At 42.3% G+C, this 19,516-nt stretch overlaps 1 protein-coding gene across 2 annotated transcripts in view; it reads left to right on the top strand.

Annotated features, from left to right (window-relative positions):
• Window positions 1-19,516, top strand: part of SLC22A23 (solute carrier family 22 member 23) — a 108,780-nt gene that overhangs the window by 21,305 nt on the left and 67,959 nt on the right. For both annotated transcript variants that reach the window (XM_032116448.1, XM_032116456.1), the window contains exon 3: window positions 1,272-1,426. In XM_032116448.1, coding sequence (XP_031972339.1) covers window positions 1,272-1,426 — 155 coding nt within the window. The remainder of the gene's footprint in view (window positions 1-1,271; window positions 1,427-19,516) is intronic.

Genomic DNA, 19,516 nt, shown 5'->3' on the forward strand with positions numbered 1-19,516 from the left:
GACAATCTGCTGAAATAATTGAATAGAAATGCTACAGCATGTGAAACTGGACTAAGTTGTGAGGTTTAAATGCTCTTTATTGTGCTGACATTCAACCTGATGGCTGGCTTGCAGCTGACAGTCTGCTTTAAATGGGTCTGTGAAAGCTGCCTACGAAAAGCAAGTTCATGTATTCTTTGTGAAAATGGCATATGGAGCTGACTAAAAGGGATCCTCAGTTCCACTGGAAAACTTGTGGGAGTTGACAAGTTGAAAAATTTTGGAAATCTCCACATAATGATCCAATTCTTGCTTAAAAATAGCCATGTGCTCTGGTGCTTCATATCATTCTCCTTGCACAGAAAGAGGGGAGAGAAAGGGGAATTATAAACACTGAACATATGAATAAGAGATGCAAAAATCTCATGCTCCTTGGACATGAAAGAGCCAAACTCTGTAGCAGCTGCCCCCACATCCAGTGATAGCATAACTCTTCCTCCTCGTCAGCACTGTACCAATACATGCAACTGCAGGTTGCAGCAGCGAAGGAGGGCTGCAAGTCCTCTGCTCCTGTTGCCTGTAATGATTTTTGAAGTGGTTTACTCCTCACCCTACCCTCCCATCAGGCTGGTTTTGTGGGTCTCTTCAACTGATATGGGGATACAAGGTGGAGAGACTTGGAGCTCACAGTTTTCTGGTGAGTGTTATTATCTTCTCCCTAAGGCTCAGTGAAATGACATGAGCCCTATTTTGTGCTCAGTCCGTGTTTGTTAGGCTTCTTCTCAAGAAATGAGACCAAGAAAAGTAGTCTTTTGAGCTGGCTGCTCTTGTAGATGAGACTGAAAAGCACATGTCTATTGGGAAGAGGAGACCTCTGAAGCTAATAATATGTTACGCCATACAGCATATAATACCATATATCCTCCTGTGCTACTACAGAAATCTCTGAGAAGTTGATTTTCATCTCCAAGGGACTTATTTATGGCCTTACAGTAGCTCCTAGATGCTTCCTTGTTTATCTTTGTTGTTTTAAAAATGCTGGTTAAATCAAGCACTAATACAATGTGTTGTCTCAGCTTAATCCTTTCTGAAATGAACATGTCAATGCAAAGCTGGCAGAGAAATCTGGGATTTAGTAAGAAAAAAAGAGAAGACTGTAATAAGCATTAAAAATGGGTGGTAATATTTGGAAGAGATTGCCTGACTTGTTCCCTTTTTTGCCAGTTTTAATGATCCAGAGTTATGTCCATCCTGGCTTTTAACACTGTTTCTCCATACTTCCTTATTTTTAGGGTTGGTCGACGGCCTGTACTGCTCTTCTCTGTCATATTCATTTTGATATTTGGACTGACAGTGGCACTCTCAGTGAATGTGACCATGTTCAGCACACTCAGGTTTTTCGAGGGATTTTGCCTGGCTGGAATAGTCCTCTCCCTGTATGCACTGCGTGAGTATTCCTTCATTGCCCATACAAATGTGCTTTTATTGAGTAGTGGTTTGCTGTTCTCTGACTTCCTGCTTTTGTTCAAACAGATCAAACCAGAATCATATTGATTGCAAAAGCTTTAGCCCGAATTTTGGTAAGGAGGATTTTGCAGCTCTTTATGTTGCTACAAAGCAGTCTCTGAAGTTGTCTCAGAGCTCATTTTAAAAGTTAAAAGGTGGTTTGTGTTTGCCTGTTGTTTTTTTAAACCTAGAAGTTACCTGTGTCACATCCATAACATGTAATGGGAGTAGATTTCACCCTGCAATATTGAGCTCAGTGGGAGACTTACCACTTTGGCTGCCTCTAGCAGTTTGGCACTTTTTCAGAACTTCCTCTATTGCTTGCAGAAATATCCTGTGTCCCTGCCTCAGGATTGTAAAGTTACAGCAAAAATATGTTAGAACACCCTGAAGTCCTTTTATCAACTCTTTTTATTTTTTGGTTGGGTAGTTTTGGGTTTCTGTTTGGTTGTTGATGTTGTTGTTGTTTTTGTCTGTTTCATGAGGGGGAAAAAATCTCAGAGAGAAACTTGAGGGAAAGCATGTAAGAAATACCTACATACTCCCATCTGGGGTGACTAGTAAACTCGTAGCCAGAACACTTGAAAACCCCCTCTGGAGGCCTTGCCTTTGGAGAGTACATCCACCAGCCTAATTTGTGTTCCTTGGATATGTTCCAGAGATCATCTTCCACTTCCTTGGCTGTTTGTAATTAACAGGTAGCACCACACCAACCAAAGAAAACACAAAATTTCCTCCTCTTTATTATGGCTCTGGAAAAGTATTATCTGATTATATTCTGGAAGCTGCTGTACAGATCTTCATAAAATTTTATTTACTCGCTATTGTGGACAGTATCTAGCCCATTAAGATTTAGGACAGTATCCTTACTTTGCACAGAGTGTTTTTTAGTATTAAACTCCACAGTTTTTGTTTTATTTTTGGTCTGTGCCAAGGGGAAGATGCCTGACTGCAACAGACAAGAGTTTGGTCTGTATTGCACTTCACTGTTATACCTGATATGGCACCAAAGATACATAATTTTTTAATTCTCTTGCCTTTGCTCATGTAATCTCAAGTGAGAATTTTTCACCTAAAAATGAAACTACCTCTGAAGACATTACACTTTTATTGGGAAGTAATTTAACCGGTGTGGTTCCTGTGGAAGGGAGCTTCAGCCATTACCAGTGTGATGCTCAGCTGGATAATAGGCTTGCCAGGATTTTTCATAGCCTGGTGCAGCATGTTAGTTTTTCTTAGTTGATGGGAGGTTTTTTAACTTTCAGGAGATTGTAACTGATTATTTCCATAAGTAAATGCCAACTAAGTAAAAGTTTCATTAGGGGCCTTTTTATGATTGGAGTGAAAGGGTGTATGTGTTGCTTTAGACCATATTTAGACAATAGCTTGTCAGCCCAGGCTTTCATTCAGAAAATGGGATATTCTGGTTGCTTCATGCACTACTTGGTCCAGAGCAATGATTTGAGTCTCATATTTTATCCCCACCCTCTCTAAAATTCAGATGTTTGCTATAACCACTGCTGTCTGAATAGACAATGCCTAAACAGAGCTAGTAGGTGTTAGGAGAGATCCCTGTGAAATCAGCTGCAGGCTGAACATCAGCACACTTCCATGGAGGTGAGAAAATGTGAAAGATGCAGCACCTGTGCCTCTGATAAATCTTCTGACCTTCTGTCTCAAGAGATGAGGAAGTGTGGGTTTTTACTGTACTAAATACTTTATTTTAAACAAAAGTTGTCGCCTTGGTATAGGGTACTTGCAGAGAAGTAACCCCTAAAGTGTCAAGAGAATGGGAGTAGTAGGGTTTTCTGTTTAGTGGTGGTTTTGATTTTAGTCCTCATAATCTGTTAGGCTTCCTCTCAGTCTTTATTTACTATCTTTTTTGATGGATTCAGGAAAGTGTGTGGAGTATTCTTATGGTTCATAGCCCCTCTTCCCTTTCCCTAAATGGCCTTGATTTCTTCCCCTGGAGACTTGTTGCCCCTGAATTCCCAGCTGGCTGCCCTGAACAGAACAATGGAAAGTGGAAAGTTTGACCTGTTAGTTGCAGCCATTGGCCAAAGTTTCCAAAGCTACCGGGCAGAAGAAAACTGCATAGGCTTGCATAGCCTGCAAAGGTAATTAGTCTGCCTCTGGGATCCTTTTCACTGTGTTGAGCTTGCTAGTTGTGCTTGGATTTACGGCCTGCCTGAGGGAAATTGTAAATAACAGTTCAGAATGCTTTGGGAGTGGGAAGAGCACCAAAGTGCTGTCTTTAAAACATAGAGCTGCCAGGATTGAGTTGACTTCCCCATTCAAACCACACTCTTCTTTGTAGCCTAGTGCTGTTTTCCAAGCTGTCTGCCCTAAGGTGCAGAGTGCTCCAGGCATGAGCCCTGCCTTCTGTGGGGGGACAGCATGGAGCTGCCTGTGCTCCTCTGCAGGCTTTCCTCAGTGCTGTGGTGAGCTTGCTTCTTGTGGCCTCCAAGTACAGTCTCTTGCCTGGAGCTGCTCAGGGCTTATCTGAAGGAGCCACCTTGGGATGTTGATTTGTTAAACTGAAATTTTTTTTTTGCAGCTGCCATAGTTTTGTTGGAAGAGGTGTTTCAGGTGAAATTTTTAGTGAAGCTGCAGGAAGAGACAGGCTTTGTGCAGGTGATGGTGCTTGCTGTGGGTGAGGGAAGCAGAGGAGAAACGAGCCCAGGATTTTCCCCTCCTAGCTGCTGTGGGTCCTTGCATCATCTAGGAGAATGAGAGGCAGCAAATCTGAGCAAACACATCCAGCTTTAAGAGGCTTTTTTTTCATGCTGATGTGGAACATGAGGAGCCTCTACTGTTTTCCAGAAGTGTTTTCCTTCCTGGAATCGGATTTTCCTACCAATCTCCAAAGTGGGTTCCTGTGCTTCTGAGCAGTTAACACATGTCTTGTTTGGTGAGGGACCAACAAGAATCCTCAGGAAGCTCTTCGGGGGAATAATTCCCAATATGCTACACTCAGCAGTGGTGTGATGCACAGAGCTGGAGCTGCCCGTTGTGGTATGCTGGGTGGGTCCCCTACTGTCCTTGCTGAGCAGATTTCTGTAGTAATTGGCCATCTCTTGGAGGAGGGTGCTGGGACCAGTGGAAAAATCCCCTGGAGAGAGAAATAGTGAAGGGATGCTAAGGAGCACTCTGGCCACGGTGGTTGGAAGGGAATGTATGGCCTGCCCAGCAGCTAAATGTGGAAGACAGTGTAAACTGGGGGATGGAGGAAGACAGGTTAAGAGAAGGCAGAGGAAAAGCTGTTTTTTTCTCAGAATGCCTTTTGTTTGGATTTGTTGCTGTGTGCACATCCAGAGAGGAAGGATGGGCATTCTGCACCTGCTAGCTCAGCATGGATGGATGCACGGTGCCACAGCCTGCTGCCCAGCTGAAGGACAGGAGGTTTGAGCTTTACCCATTGGGATGGAAAGCCCTAAGATGGCCCTGAGAGGAATTCTCCTTTGGACAGGCTGAGGGAGCAGAAGAGGTGTGGGAGTCCTGAGCAGGGTCAGGGGTGCCTGAGTAATGCCTCTGCTGGTGTCTGTGGGTTTGCAGCAGGTGAGGCGTGCCAGTCTCACTGCAGATAGCTCTGCTGGCCGGTTGCAACTCACATGGGGTCAAGTACATTCAGCAAATGTGGAAGTCATGGGAGAAAGCAAATCTGATTACTTTGAGGGTGGGGAGGGTGTTGTCACTTTCATTTCACTGGGTCACTGCCTTGGCGCTGGCCACAGAGCAGCCTTTTCCTGGGTGGTTGTGGAGAAAGGCAGATGCTGCAGCTGACTCAGCACAGCTCCCTTCCTTTAGGGCTCGCTGCCATCAGCTGACACCAGAGCTCTCATGGCTGAGGGCAGGAGTTCCCCCTTCACCCCCTCTCCTTTCACATGCTGCTGCCCAAGTCAGGCTGGTGCCAGCATCTGCCTGAGCCCTCTGCCAGGCAAGCCATCCACCTTCCCGCCGGAGACAACCAAGTGTGCTGCTGTCAGTGGGATATGCCCTCTGATTTTGTCCCTGCTTCCTTTGGGAGATCTACTGGGCACAGTGTCTCTTGTGGTGCCTGAGTCTGGAGGATAGAGTGGGCTCTAGATAGAGGCCTCACACTGGGCAGGGCCAGTAAATAAATGAAGGGAAGCCTTCCCTTCCTGCTGTTCATGTCCTATGCTGTATCTGTTTCCCTGTCAGGATCCCTGCTTTTGTCACTTTCTGGAGCCAAAGCTAAGACTTTGGTATTAATTAAACTATTCAAGGGGAAGGAGAGGAAGGGAAGAGATATTTTTCTGGCAAATGCTCCTGGAAGGTTTAAAGAGCTTCCCTTTAAAGTGCTGTATGCTGTCACTAATGACTGTACCTGAGCTCAGGCAGCACAAGCCATGGTGTGGATTTGCACACAATTGCAGGCTGTTCAGCAGTTTCGTGGGTGACTGAGCTACAGATTATGCTACAAAATTAGAAAGTCTAGACTTGAATGAACTGGTAAATAAGCCTGGAAATAGCTGTGCTGGAAAGAAGACCACATCTCAGGTTGGAGCAAGGAAGCAGGGGTGTCCCTCCGATGCACAGTAGCAGAATGAGTGGGCATGTGAGCATGGCACTTCTCATTCACTGTTGGGAGAAAAAATGTAGAAATGCTGTTGAAAATCATAGGTTGTGTTTCAAAAGCCTGTGGAAGCTTGGCAAAGGCTTTCAGACCAGTTAGGATGTCCACCTGTGATGTATCTTTCTCATTTATAGCTAGGTCAGTCTAACCTGTTACTCCTGTAAATTACACAGGCAGTGATCTGAGAGGCTAAATGTGGCTGCTTAAGGTTTTATTTTTATTAACATGCATCCTGGAAAGCTAGAGCAGTGTGCTAGAAAGTTTCCTGTTGACTGAAGAATGAGCAAGTGCCAAAATGGAGCACCTCTGAGTGTTGGGCTGTAGTGATGTCAGATTTGTAAAATAATTTTGCTTCCAGTCAGGTGTTAATAGAAATGGTGAGATTTATCTTTTTTTTCTTTTTTTTTTTTTTTCCTCTTTTTTTTTCAAAAGTTTATAGGCTCTGAAATCTTGGAGCATTCCAAGTTTACAATTTATTTCATTCTCAGTTTTCCTCTCGTGACTCTTCAGTAGCAAGCATGGCCTTGGCAAGGCAGGTGAAGCACTGGAAACTGCAGGCTCTGAAGCTATTCTGTGTAATCTGAACTGGCTCAATAAATAACCCTGCAAAGCATTCCCAAATCGGAGGATGTGGAAAACATCTGATTCCTTTCCCAGTGCATTGACATGTGAGTTAGCTCTGCAGAAACGTGCAGTTCTCTCCACTGACAGGTCTGTGATAAGATCAAGGTTGTTAAGCCACCTACCTTCTGTTTATGTAACCAGCCTTCCTTTGTCTGAGTCACTTGATGCAGATCTGGTAGGAGTGATCACAGAGGGATCCACTGAACAAAAAATCTTAACTGGCTCACCTTAAAGTGACCATTAATTGTTAAATTATATGGAATCACTTTGTTTATAGAGCAGACACATCATTGAGATGGGATGCGATTTTCTGGAAACAGCGCCGCTACAATTTTGGATAGCTTTGTGGGAGTACTGTTAAAAGAAAATAGTATGCAGTAGGGGCTCTCCAGCTGCTCAAAAAAAGTGCTGTGCATGCCTTTTATCAAGTGCCTGGGGGCTCAATTTATGCAAGAGTGGAAAAGGTTATTGGAATTACAGTACTCTCCTTACAAGTATAAATCTTCCGTGTTCCATTGCTTCCCTCACTACAGACAAACCACAACTCATATAATCTGTTTGTCTCTTTTTTCTCAGTACTTCCACTGAATTTCCTTCCCTTTTCTGATGGTCAGAATGGGTATAGGCCCTTCGAGGGACACAATGTCTGCCATTAGGGCATTGACTCTCATCCTTATTTTAACCCCTACACACTGTCTTCTGGAACAGAGGTGCCCTTCAAGCATTGCTAACATATTGTCCTTAATCCTGGAAAAACTGTACCAGTGAAGGCAGCCCATTTAATTTATACCAAGTCTTCAAGTATGCCAAAGGAGAATAGAAGTAGGCTCTTCCTAAAGCTCCTTGGAAGGTTAAAAGATATTTGTTTGATGCAGCTATTGCAGCAGAATATAATTTAAATCAATTTTTCCATTTCAGTTGCTGAAAATCTTGTGCGTTGTCAATGTGACAAAAAGCCTAAGGAATTAATTTTATTTGAGGTACTTTTTGTATGACTGGTCAATTGTGAATGCAATTAAGATTGAACACTGCAGTTGTTACACTTGTGATCATGACAGTCAGATGAGACTAGAGTACACTTGCAATTTCTCCGGCTCAGAACACAGCTTGCATTTTTACTGTTTGAAGTGTCTGTCTTTTAATTGTTCCAGACCAGCTCCAACAGTCTGGGTATGCTCAGTCTGCAAAATCATACCTTCTGTCTTACCTTCTTACTTGTAACTGTTCAGCACTGTAATTACACTTTTAGGGACTTTTTTAATTGGTGTTTTTTTAATCTGAGCAATGTCAAATAGATTCATAAGTCTGTTGCACAGCTAAAAGCTTGCTGCCACTGAAAGGAAATGAGAGGAGCTTTTCTCTTCCTCTTCCAAATTCCTTTGCATTGTCTCAGCTGCTCGTACAACCAATGACTTTAGACTATAAGGGAGTGTTTAAAATGGATAGTTAAATCCAAAAAGTTGCCTTTCACTTGCAACTTGACTGAGCTGAAGTGGTGTTATAGCCTCACTGTAAGAATAAATTGTAAAGTGTCTGTTCCCTCTGCTGGTTTGTTGGTATTTTTCCCCTCTTGCTGTAAGACAGCTGCTAAATGGCTTTTTCTTGCTACATGGATCCAAGCTAGTGTTCTGTGTTGTGTAGGGTGGCTGGTAGCAAAAGCTTCCCGTAACACGTGCATGCATCCGTGCAGGTCGTGTCCAAGTGACTTTGATTTTCCAAATCTTTTTAATTTTTCCTAGCAGGAAGCTAAATTTTGGACAGAGAACGTCAGACAGAAGTTGTACATACAAAGCCCATTGTGCTGAGACTGTTGCCTTACTGAGTTTTAGCTGTCCTGTTCCTCATCTGTGTCCCAGCACTTGGCAGCACTTGAAAACAGGATGGGCTAGTATTGGAAATGAGAGGAGTAGTGACATTCTCAGGAGTTGCACTTAAGACAGACAGCAATCAGGGCTGGATTTGTTTTTTCCCCAGATGCTTCTTCCAGTGAGGGCACAGACATACATACATTTTTTTGTGTGTGCGTGTGCCAACTTTCTGCTGCAGAAGGAAGGATGCATAGGTTCATAAATCACCTAGGAATGAATAGTGCTTTACTTCCCTTTCCTGCCTACCCCTACAGGTTAGCTTGTCAGGAAAACAAGCCAAGTTGTAGCAACAGGATGTGCATAGAGGAAAAGCCATGTGTATGTAGAAGATGCATTTGGAAGTTATCTGTAGTGACTTTGAATGTTCAAGTCCAGCAACAAATGTCAGTGCACAAATTCACATAAATATTTATGTACCTTTCCAGAGGAACCATAATTAAACAAGGGTAGCCAAATTCCCATCCCCAGTCACGCAGACATGACTCCTATTTTCTCACTTACAAATAACGTAACCCTGTGGGATTTTTACTAGTTCAAGTTAATTAAATTTCACTCAAAGCATGAAATTTGCAGGCAGTGCTCATTGCAGTAAATCTGCAAGTGCGTATTATTTAGTCAGATACAATAAAATGTTCACTTCTGTTTTAATTCTTCATTTTATTTGTTGACAGTGTACAGAATTTAATCATACACGCTATACCAGTGCTCGTATCACTAATTTTTCTTTTTTTTTTAAAGAAAACTCCTTGATGTTGCATTGTGAATGAATTTGTTCTTAAGTTATATGCTGCAGTTACTGATGGACCTAAAAGTATGAGCTATGTTTTTGTCTTTTGAGAACATTTGGTCCCTTCTAAAATGACTTGTACAGACACTTACGTAGCTTTTAGAGATAAGTTGAGACCTAAGTGCTTGCTAATATCTTGGAAACTTGTTTGTTCACATTCTTTGAATTCTGGTTATGGTATGAATTGTGAGAGATGAAATCAGTTCACTGAAGTCTAATGAATGACGTGCAATTCTTTGCAAGCACTACTTCAATTTTGGATATATAAGCCATATGTCTGTTTTAGTCATCTATACATCCAGTAAGGAATCTTTCAAGTGTTCTTTCAACAGTTCTTGAATTTAGGCCTGGTAAAAAAACCCCAATAGTATTCTAGAGAAAAAGGGTGCTTGAAGAAGGTTCAGTGCCTTGGAAATACAGCTGTCCCATGATGAAGTGCCTGTGCTGAACTGTCAAAGAAAGCATGGCCCAGTACTTGCATCAGAAATTCTACACCCATGTTCTTGCACCTCTCTGGGTGATGTCCTCACCTCCTGGATGTCCCAGCATTTCTCTCTAACTGGCTTGTCCTTGGAGGAATTCTTGGCAAGCTAACAATTCTTGTGGCTTCTCCTTCCAGCTTACTGCCCTATTCCCTGGCAGAGACCACCCTCTTGTACAGCAATGCCTCGGCCCTCTCCCTTGCAGTCAGGCATTTAAGTGCAAATACATCTCCATCAGCGGCTTAGCTCACATAATCAATGTGCTCAGTTAAGGACATACATTTCATTCTGCTGCTGTTTATTCTCTGAGGAGAATAATCTCTGGCAGAAGCAGCAGGGGAGTGCAGTGTTTGCGCATGCCTCGGCTGGACGAGGACCTGAGAAGTGCCGTGGTGCAGTGGAGGAGGGCAAGCTCTGCTGGAGCACTGTGCACTGTAACTGTGATTTTGTTAAAAATGCAGACTGGAGAACCCGTGTGCCCTGGTACTAAGACACAGGCAGGTCACTTTATGTTACTGTTATCCAGACACTTGAGATTAACTCCCTGGAGAAACTAGGAGGGCATTTTCTCTATGAAGCACTGAGTTCAGTGGCTATTTATGCACCAGGGTTGTTGTCCAAAATAAATAAATAAATGGATCCCTAGAGTTTTCTCCTTGATGTGAAACTGCTGTCCAGAAGGAACAAAGTGTCAGCCTGTCAGCTCTTCAGGGACTTTTTCCAGTTCTTCTTGGAAAAAGTTGCTTCCACTCCGATTTCAGTCCTGTACTTGTAGGTATTGTAGCTGTCTCCTGGATATGGAGCATTCAATTAACAGAGTCAGAAGAAAGAAAAATAACAAAAAAAGCACAGGAAGCAGAATCAATAGTGTGGTGAGGCAAAAAGCAATATATAAGGGAAGAATTTCTGTGGGTTTTTTAAATTATTATTATTATTATAGAAAACAAAAATGGATTGAAGGCAGGAAAGAAAAATAAGAGCAACTTAAAGATTGTGTAATGCTGGAAGCAGCTTATGTGGTGAAATAACCAGTGTTCCTAATAGCATCCCGTTTTTGTTTCATTTATAGCTTTGACTTTGAAATGTTTGGTTGGGGTTTTTTTTTGCCTAGAACTTGACTGACTTGTTTTTCAATGCAGAAAGCCAAATCTGTCTTTCTAGGAAGCTTGAGGAAAATTAATTAAAGAGCTTTTGAATTATAGAGCCATTAAAAATGACTCTGCTTTGAAAGATAAATAAATAAATAAAACTGTCAGTGTTTGTCATCTGTTGAAAAAAAAATTGCTTCTCTTGTAGCTGTACAACAGAGAAACCCAATTAGTGCACTCCAATGCTTTGGAATTTGGGCAGCAGAAGCTTTGATTATGTCAACCTGATACATACGACTGTACTCATACGAGTCTTTTCATGTGTCATGTGTGAGTTTAGAATTGTGAATCAGCCTAAAGTGTTGTCCCATTCTGTTTTTTTTTTCTTTAATATCTGTGCTAAGTCTGGAAGAAAATCTGCAAAATCCAATCTGCAAAATCCAATCTGCAATTGCAAACCTTTAACCTGATGGATTTGACTTTTTCAGGAGACGGACTTCATCCTTTTTGACTGAGTGTTGTATTTCAATTAAAAAGCATTCATGCAGGTGCCCTTCCTCCCTTCCTAACCTTTTATTTAATGGTGGTCTTTCCCTGAGAATAAGTGTTTCATGTTGGGTCTAGGGTTAGTAACAAGTGCCAAAGCAGAGAAAAAGAATAGCCAATGCATGACCCAAAGAGGGAAAGTAAAAAACCAGAATATACAGTATGAACTACAGCTGACTCTTCTCTCATGCTGTGATAAAAGACAATGTGACAGATATTTTTCTAAAATAAGAAATCTGCTCCTATCCAAAGAAGAATAATAACAGCAATTAAAGACTTTGTGTCCTAGTTGTTTTGGAAACAAAAAGATGACCAAACCTGGCAGCATGTCATGTTAGCATATGTGACTGTGAGCAGCACTGCTGCCTCGGTGCTGTTCTTGGCTGGGAGGTTTTTGTACCTGGTGGGACTTGCATTGGACACACCAGTGCTTTTTCCTGCCAGGACAGCTTTGAGTTTGACCTCTGACTAGGATACATTTATTTACCCACAGTCTCTGTCCCTCCTTCAGGCCACAGAAGCATGTCCTGCTTGCCCATGCCACTCGGCTGCCAGCCAACAGCTGCAGTGTGGCTCTGCCCATGGCAGTGCTGTGCAGGTGGAATACCTCACTGGAGCAGGCTTCTGCGAGAAATAACCCACCTGCCTGTCCAAGCAGGACAAGGCCTTTTATTTATGTGTCTGATCCTTTCTGCCCTGATTCTGGGAGTAGTTAAAATCTCACAATGACTGCAGGAGGAACTGCCTGGAGCTTTTGCCCTGCAGGAGAATCTGACAGCAGCTCGGGGACAGCCTAAGCTGACCTGGCTCTGCTGTTCTGGGTATGCCCATCCTGCCCTGGCTGGTGCTCCAACCTATTGCTGGCCCTACAATGAACTGAGTCAGCAGTGTAAACAAGCGGAAAACTGTTGATTTTATTGTTTTGTTTGGTTTTAAGTCAGTTTCCCCCTGGTCTTTCCCCTCACAAAAGCTCACTGCAGGGCTGAATAAGCCTAGGCAGACAAAGGTGGAGAGAAGGAGCAGGTGTCTGGGGAGTCAAGGAGAGAGGAGGGGGTGCAAGGGCCATCATGTAAATTTGCCTTGCCATAATGCCCTGCTGTAGAATCAGTTTAAGAGCCCTTGTGGCTTGCTTGTAGTGCAAATGAATCTATTCTTTCAAGCTTACTGCAGCAACCTCGGGTCAGGAAATTCGCTTGGTGTAAACAGATTATTAGGCTGTTGCAAGTAGTGATGAAGCTTGACTTTATTCAGTGTGGGTCATTCTTGAATGTGGGATTTAAAACTTACTTCTTGAAGGCTTTTTAAAGATTAGACAGTGCTTAATTGCGTCTTGGCAGAGACAGCAGGTCTAATACATTGAGAAACATATGTCTTGGACAGGTTGATACTTCCTTTCAGGATAGTTGTCTTTGAAGCAGTAGCAAATGGAAGTCCTTCCACCTTTTCTAGGCACTGAATAACTTCGAGAAAAGCAGATAAACTGGCAGCAGAGAAAAGCAATTCTTAAAAATAATTCATAGAGATCTGTATGGCTTTAACTTCATTTGTTTAAGCTTTCAGAGTGAAAAGCTTGGCTTTGGATTTATTGAAAACTTCTGAAGCTCAATTGGAGAACCAAATATGACCAGGTCCTGGTTACGAGATTTCCACTTTTCTGGCTGGCTTTTCTTAGCAACATCCAAATTGGTGAATAAATAAAACCCTTCAGTCTGCCAACGACAACAAAAAATCTGTGACTCAGACCAAAACATCTTGATCATGAACTTGGCAGTTCTAACCTTGAAGAGCAAAAAAGCAGACCATCAATCTGATATTTCAGTACTGGAAAGAGCTGCTTTGAAAAGATTATTTTATTGCTGTCCCATCAGTTTTACTCAGTTAATTTTACCTTTCAGTGAGACTAAATTTTATTTTTTGGCTTTGCGATAAGAAAAGATTAGGTCTTGAAGTGAGGGGCAGAGGTTATATTTGTGTCTAGGATAAAGATGCTGAAAGATGTTATCTGTGCTGAATTGTCTGACGAGCTCCTATAACCTTGGTCTTACACTCAGAACATTTGCAAAGTCTTTGGGATTGTCACAGTGCATGGGTTTTTTTGGTTTTGTTTGGTTGGTTTGAGGTTTTTATTGTTTTCTTTTGTTTGTTTTTTAATTTATTATTTCTGCTTTTCTGAATTAATTTTTGATTGCTAATTAGGTGGTTGCCTGAGAATGTCTGACTACAGCATGTCCACTTCTATTTTAAAATGTACTGTGTAAAATAGGAAATACAAAAGGAAGTTTCTGCATTTATGTGTTTATGCTTCAGCTGTGTCTCCTGTTTTGTCATAAATGGCAGTGCTGAAAAGAGTGAGTTTCACTTTCTCAACACTGGAATGAAATAGTGCTTATTCTTTGGAGAAGACATCTATGAGAAAGGTACACTGTAAAACTTATTATATTAGGAGTGTTCACTAAGATTCATGTGAAAACAGGTTTTTCCTGATGATTCTGAATTGGAATCCTGGTGTGCAAAGTGTTATGCACAATTCTAATTTCAAATAGAATTTTAGTGACCTAATAAAAGCTACTACTGCAAGAAGGCTAAATGCCAAAGCAAACAATCTTTGAGTGGATTTCTTTTATACTGCATGGCAGTTACACTTGTACAATGTGTAATTGGTATGAAATGATGCTTCTGAAATGTAAACCTTGAGAATTTCAAGACAGGCATTCAGTGTAAAATTCATTAGGTTTAATTTCACTTAACTGTAAATGTAAAACTATTACACATTTGAGGAACCTAAACATATAAATTGTTGAAACATTCACTTCCTGCATGTTCTGCAAAGTGGTGAATAAGGACAGGAATAGCATTTTGCTGGCAAAACCATTCCATGTTGTCTGTACCTGAAGAATTGGCCACAGCAAGGGTACCTCTGAAACCACCTAATCCTGCCCCAGTGCAGGTACCTGTTGAGAGAGGTGCTGTCAGTGTGGTGTGGGGCTGGGGGCCAGCTGAGCTGCTGCCTATGTGGCCATTTGCCCATTCCTCAGAGAACTGGTGCTTCCTGAAGGTCTTTAAGGAAAAGTCTTACTGCATGGGAACTGCACTGCAACTGTGATCCTACCAAGATAATGATGTTCTGTAATTATTGGATATAGAGTTCCTGTTAATGTGGTCACCACATAGGAGAACTGCGTTTGCATTCCTGTAACCGCTCTTTAACTCCCAAGGTGAACCCTGGGGAAATCCCAGCAGCTTCTGATGCAGGGAGGAGCAGCCCTGCCCACCTGCATCCCTCTCTGCATCTGCTTCCTCTCTGCTGGCTTTATTCAGACATATAATCCAGCCAGCAAATTGACAAAAACTCACTTTGCTGAGCCGGTTTTCTACTCTTGTTGAAATATCCATTTAGGGAGCAAACAGATGCAAATGTTGGTGGTAAATGTCAGGGGAGGTGAGAATTTTGTGCGGGGGTGACAAACTCCATCCTGACCAGAGTTATCTCCTGAAGCTAAATCTGAAAACTGAGCAAAGGTGTGGCAATACATTACAGCTCTCAGAAAACACTGCCAGTGTCAGAATTTTCTGCCACTTCCTGAATTTTGCCAATTTGGCTGGTTTTGTAACTGCACTCAAAATCAACTGCACAAAGTGATGTGGCTTAAACAAAATAAATCAAAAGTACCTCTTGAAATATTACTCCCACCACTATCAGTTCTTCTGCTCTGTTTTTTGACAGATCCACCCTAGGATTATTGTGTGTTTGCAACAGCAGCGGAATTGGTGCAGATAAGGGAACCATAACCAGTAACGTGTTCTTTCTTTCTTGTACCACATTGTCTCTGTGCATTCAGGATGAACTATACTTAGATGAGTTTCTTGTGTACTGTAGAGTACACTTCAGGTGGAGCACAGTCAAAAGGGAAAAAAATCAGAGCATCATTCTGTGAGGAAAATTGAATTCTTGAAGTGTAAAATTTTCTATTGGCATCACACAACCTTGTCTGACATGGCTACAGTCTTTGGACCCCACTAAAGGAGATTAAAGAAATGATGGGTGAGGATTGGTGCATGTATGGATTCCAGCTGAGCTGGCCACCCTCCCATGGACAGCAGGGAGAGGAAGAGACTCTCACTCAACTGTTTATAGTGGCAAGGTGTGGTCTTTTTTCATTTGGAATTCTGGAACACTAGCAGCAGACCTAGCAAAGATAGATGAGTGAATGGCAGCAAATGGGTCAAAGGCACATGAATCACTAAAAGAAAAGTATGGCATATGGGGGAATGTGTCTTAGAGGAGAGGAAGATTACCTAAAAATAAATATTTGGAAATAAATATAAATATATATGTACACACAACACATTTCTTCTTTGAAAACTGTACTGTGATAGGCACTTTCTACAGAAAATGTTTGGCTTCTCTGGCATTTCCCGGTGCTGGAGAAACCATGGATGTTTTGTTCTGGGTCACATTTAATATCTGTGGTCTCTGGAGATAATGCATTACTTTCAAATGCTATATGTGTTTTATTCCTTATGTCTGGATTCCTGGATCACATTTTCATTGCAGATTCTTTCCTTGCTAAACTAGTCTGTTGTATCATGGGAATGCTTAAGCAACGAGGACAGATTAGGTGAAAGCATATGTCAAAATATTAAAATTTCTCATGGGATAGAAATTCCCCATCCCACGCAGACAGCATGCATAATCTATTGTTGGCATAGTCTCCTGTGCAATCCCTTCATATCTCTTCCTCTTCATCAAGTTCTTAGTGACCAGAGAGGTTTTCATAAAACACTGTAATCCAGAATGGCCTGAAACTGGCACATGGTGTGACTCCAGGGGACGTCCTGTACAGGGCTGAGTTGGGCTCCATCCTTGTGGGTTCCTTCCAACCCACCACATTGTGTTGATTTGGTGATACTTGTGTGCAGCATGGATGTTTGGTGGGAGAGGCAGTTGCTCCCCAAATCTGCAGACATTACTCCTGGTGTCCTGCACACTGCTGGAATTTAGTGAAACAAATTCCCAAGTGCTGGCATGTGCGTTTTCTTCATTTCTGTCGTATCCTTTTTGGGCAGTTGGAAGCATTTAGTCTTTTTACTTATCCCACAGATAAGGAAGACAGTGTGGTGAAAAAGCACAGTGCAAGCTTAGTTATTCATGTGATGATAAAATTGGTATGAGATCAGGAAGTCAATTGACACGCAGAAAACACAGGCATTTAAATTCTGGAATGCTTGAGTGCTTGGTTCTTTTTGTAATGTCAATGCGTTGCATGTGACATAAGAGGAGGCTTTTGTATATCTGCATGGTCTCTTGGGCTTGTCTCGAGTGACGAGAATTCCTTATGGTGGCACCAAGCAGCTTCGCGGTGAGCCTGGAGCCTGTGGCATTAACGCCTTGGCAAACTGACCGCTGCCATTTGCATTGCCTCAAGCACCCTGGCCGCTGCTCCCACGTGGAGCTGTGGTGAGGGACATGGAGACAGCCACGCTTTTGGGAATGCCTGCTTTCAAGAGAACTGCAAAATACGGGCTGGCAACCCGAAATCGTGTGTACAGCCGTGCGCTGTGCAGTGCCTGGCCAGTGGGTCCACAGACGTGTGACACAGGAATGTTTCCTTGTATGATAGCCACAGACTAATGGAATGTGGCTGGAAAGCACAGGCGGGCCGGGTAGTGGAGGTGGTGTTTTGACCTCTGGTCCAGTCTGTGGTCTGTCTTATGCTTTCCTAAAGTAGCATACATTTTGTTTTCTGGTCTATTGTGTTTGCCAGGGATCACATAAATCGTGCATGTGTGGATGTTCTGTCATTAAATCATAGTAAAAAAACACAACAGCAAAATCAAAAGTCCTGGATTCTGTTAATGCAGTTTTCAAATTCCCAAGTTGGAATGTAAAACTGAATTTTTTCTTAGCTTAGGAAAGTTCTTGTGTTTAAAAAAAGAAGAGGAAAAAAATATGAAGTCCCAAACGGTGCTACTGCCTCTAAGTGTTGGTATGGAAAAAGATTATGGGATGCCCTGCAGTCAGCAAATCCCTTTTCATCTGGTTTGAATGCTCCTCACCTGACCAAAAGCCCATAATATATGTGTGTGTCTGCATTACTATTGATCCTAATTTCCGGGCAGTGCCACTTAATGGCTTTTGCTTGTTTGGAGACAGGCTTGGACTGACTTTCCCAGCCGTGCCAGTGCGATCTGTCCCTGAAACGTCCTCCACCCCAGCAGTCACCACTTCTCCCCAGAGCACCGTGCCGCTGGCGCTAGCATTGCTCACCGCACTTGGCTTCTCTCTTCACACAGCTCCTTAATGAAACACCTGATGAGTCAGTGTTAACTAATCTCACTTGGGTGTATGGCTGTCACCTCCCTGGAGATGCTCTGTCTGTGTCTTGAGAATGCCGTGAACCAAAGAGAGATGGTTTGCACTCAGCTGCAGCCTCTTTCTCCACATAATTTTAGAATTCGGTACCTGTAGGGATAGCAAATTGGAAGGGAAAGTGGCATAAGCAGAAGGAAATGTATGTGTCTCTTGCTCCCTCAGGCAGCACTTTTACATAAGAGGGACACTTTAGAGATGCATATTGAAATTGATTTCATCTTTCTGCCCCATTAAACAAGCAATTGGTTTTCAACAGCAGCTCACAGATGAATCTGAGTCAAAGCAGGATGATTAACTGGAGGACAGCCAGCTTGGCCACTGTTTGTCCTCTCCTGTTTAATGCTCAGTGTATAGCGATACACACATCAGAGACTTCAAACTCCTCCCTTCAAGAGACAATACAATAAATTAATCTGTTGAGAAATTGCTGAGATTCCAGCCTCCCTACCAACTTTTTCATTTAACCATGTTAAATACTGCTAGCTGGAGTTGCTCAAGTCAATGACACAGCCAAACACTGTAAAACATTATTTTTGCTTTTTTGCATTTCCTATCTATAAATAGGTGGTTTGGAGTTCAGTTGGGTTGAATACACTGAGATGAAACTTAATTCCTGTCAGTTGATAACAACTATTCTTCATTCAAATGTAGAATAGACTCTGCTTTTACTCAAAAAACTTTGTGATCTTTGCACGTACGTACCAGCAACCCCAAAACTACAATGTCCTGAGGGCACATGTGCCCATCCCTGTTCTGAATATCTGAGTTTCGGGTATTCTAGTGACTAACCTGACTTTAGAAAGGAAAGGATTTTAAGGAGTGTCTCTTCAAACTCCAACAGGCCTAATATCTTATGTCCCAGTATTTGCCATCTAAATTATTTTAAAGGAAAAATAGATGTACTTAAAAGCCCTTAATCATTGTCATGATCCCTCTTTTGGTTTATTGGTCAGGGAAGCAAACATACTCTATTTTTATGGGGGCTGACAGGAGAGAAGGTAGAAAGGTAGAGGAAAATGCTACTGCTGTGGACACTGTGCCTCTCAGCCAATTTAAACAACCATTTTAATCAATTTCCCTTTGCAAGAACGAATTAGAAAATATAACTGTTGCTATCTACAGGGAAGGGAGAGTGAATCTAAAAAATTGAAGTTCAAGGTTATTGGAGCTTTTATCTGTCTATAATATAGGTATATGTCTCTGAGCTGCTGAGTATTTTTATTGCTGCTGGTTTAATAATTAATCTACCCTTTGGAAGCTGCAGGCTTTTTGCCTAGGATTAATGCACTCTTCACATTCCCATGTTTTCTACCTTGTCCTGAAAGCTAAGTGGTACCACAAGACTCTGCTGCATGGGGCTTATTCTATTTTTGATCATGTGTTCGTATGTCTTCATAGAAAGCATCTTTAATCCCTCTCTGCTGCCAGGTTCAGACATAAAATCTCCAGTGCTGTTCTGCAAATCTCTCCTACATTAGCTTGGAGGCCTGGTCCATTAGCAACTAGCAATGGTAAATGGCAGGTTTCTCCAAACTAGGCTATGAAAGAAGGCATGTGCATGACTGAAAGGGCTGTTGCATGCCTGTCTCTCGCTAGGAGTGGGGAAATGCGTGCCTTTAAAACACAAGTCTTGCTGCCTATAGGATAAACTCCTTCCCCCATGTCA

This window comes from Corvus moneduloides, chromosome 1 (genome assembly GCF_009650955.1).
Source record: "Corvus moneduloides isolate bCorMon1 chromosome 1, bCorMon1.pri, whole genome shotgun sequence".
Taxonomy (NCBI): Eukaryota; Metazoa; Chordata; class Aves; order Passeriformes; family Corvidae; genus Corvus; species Corvus moneduloides.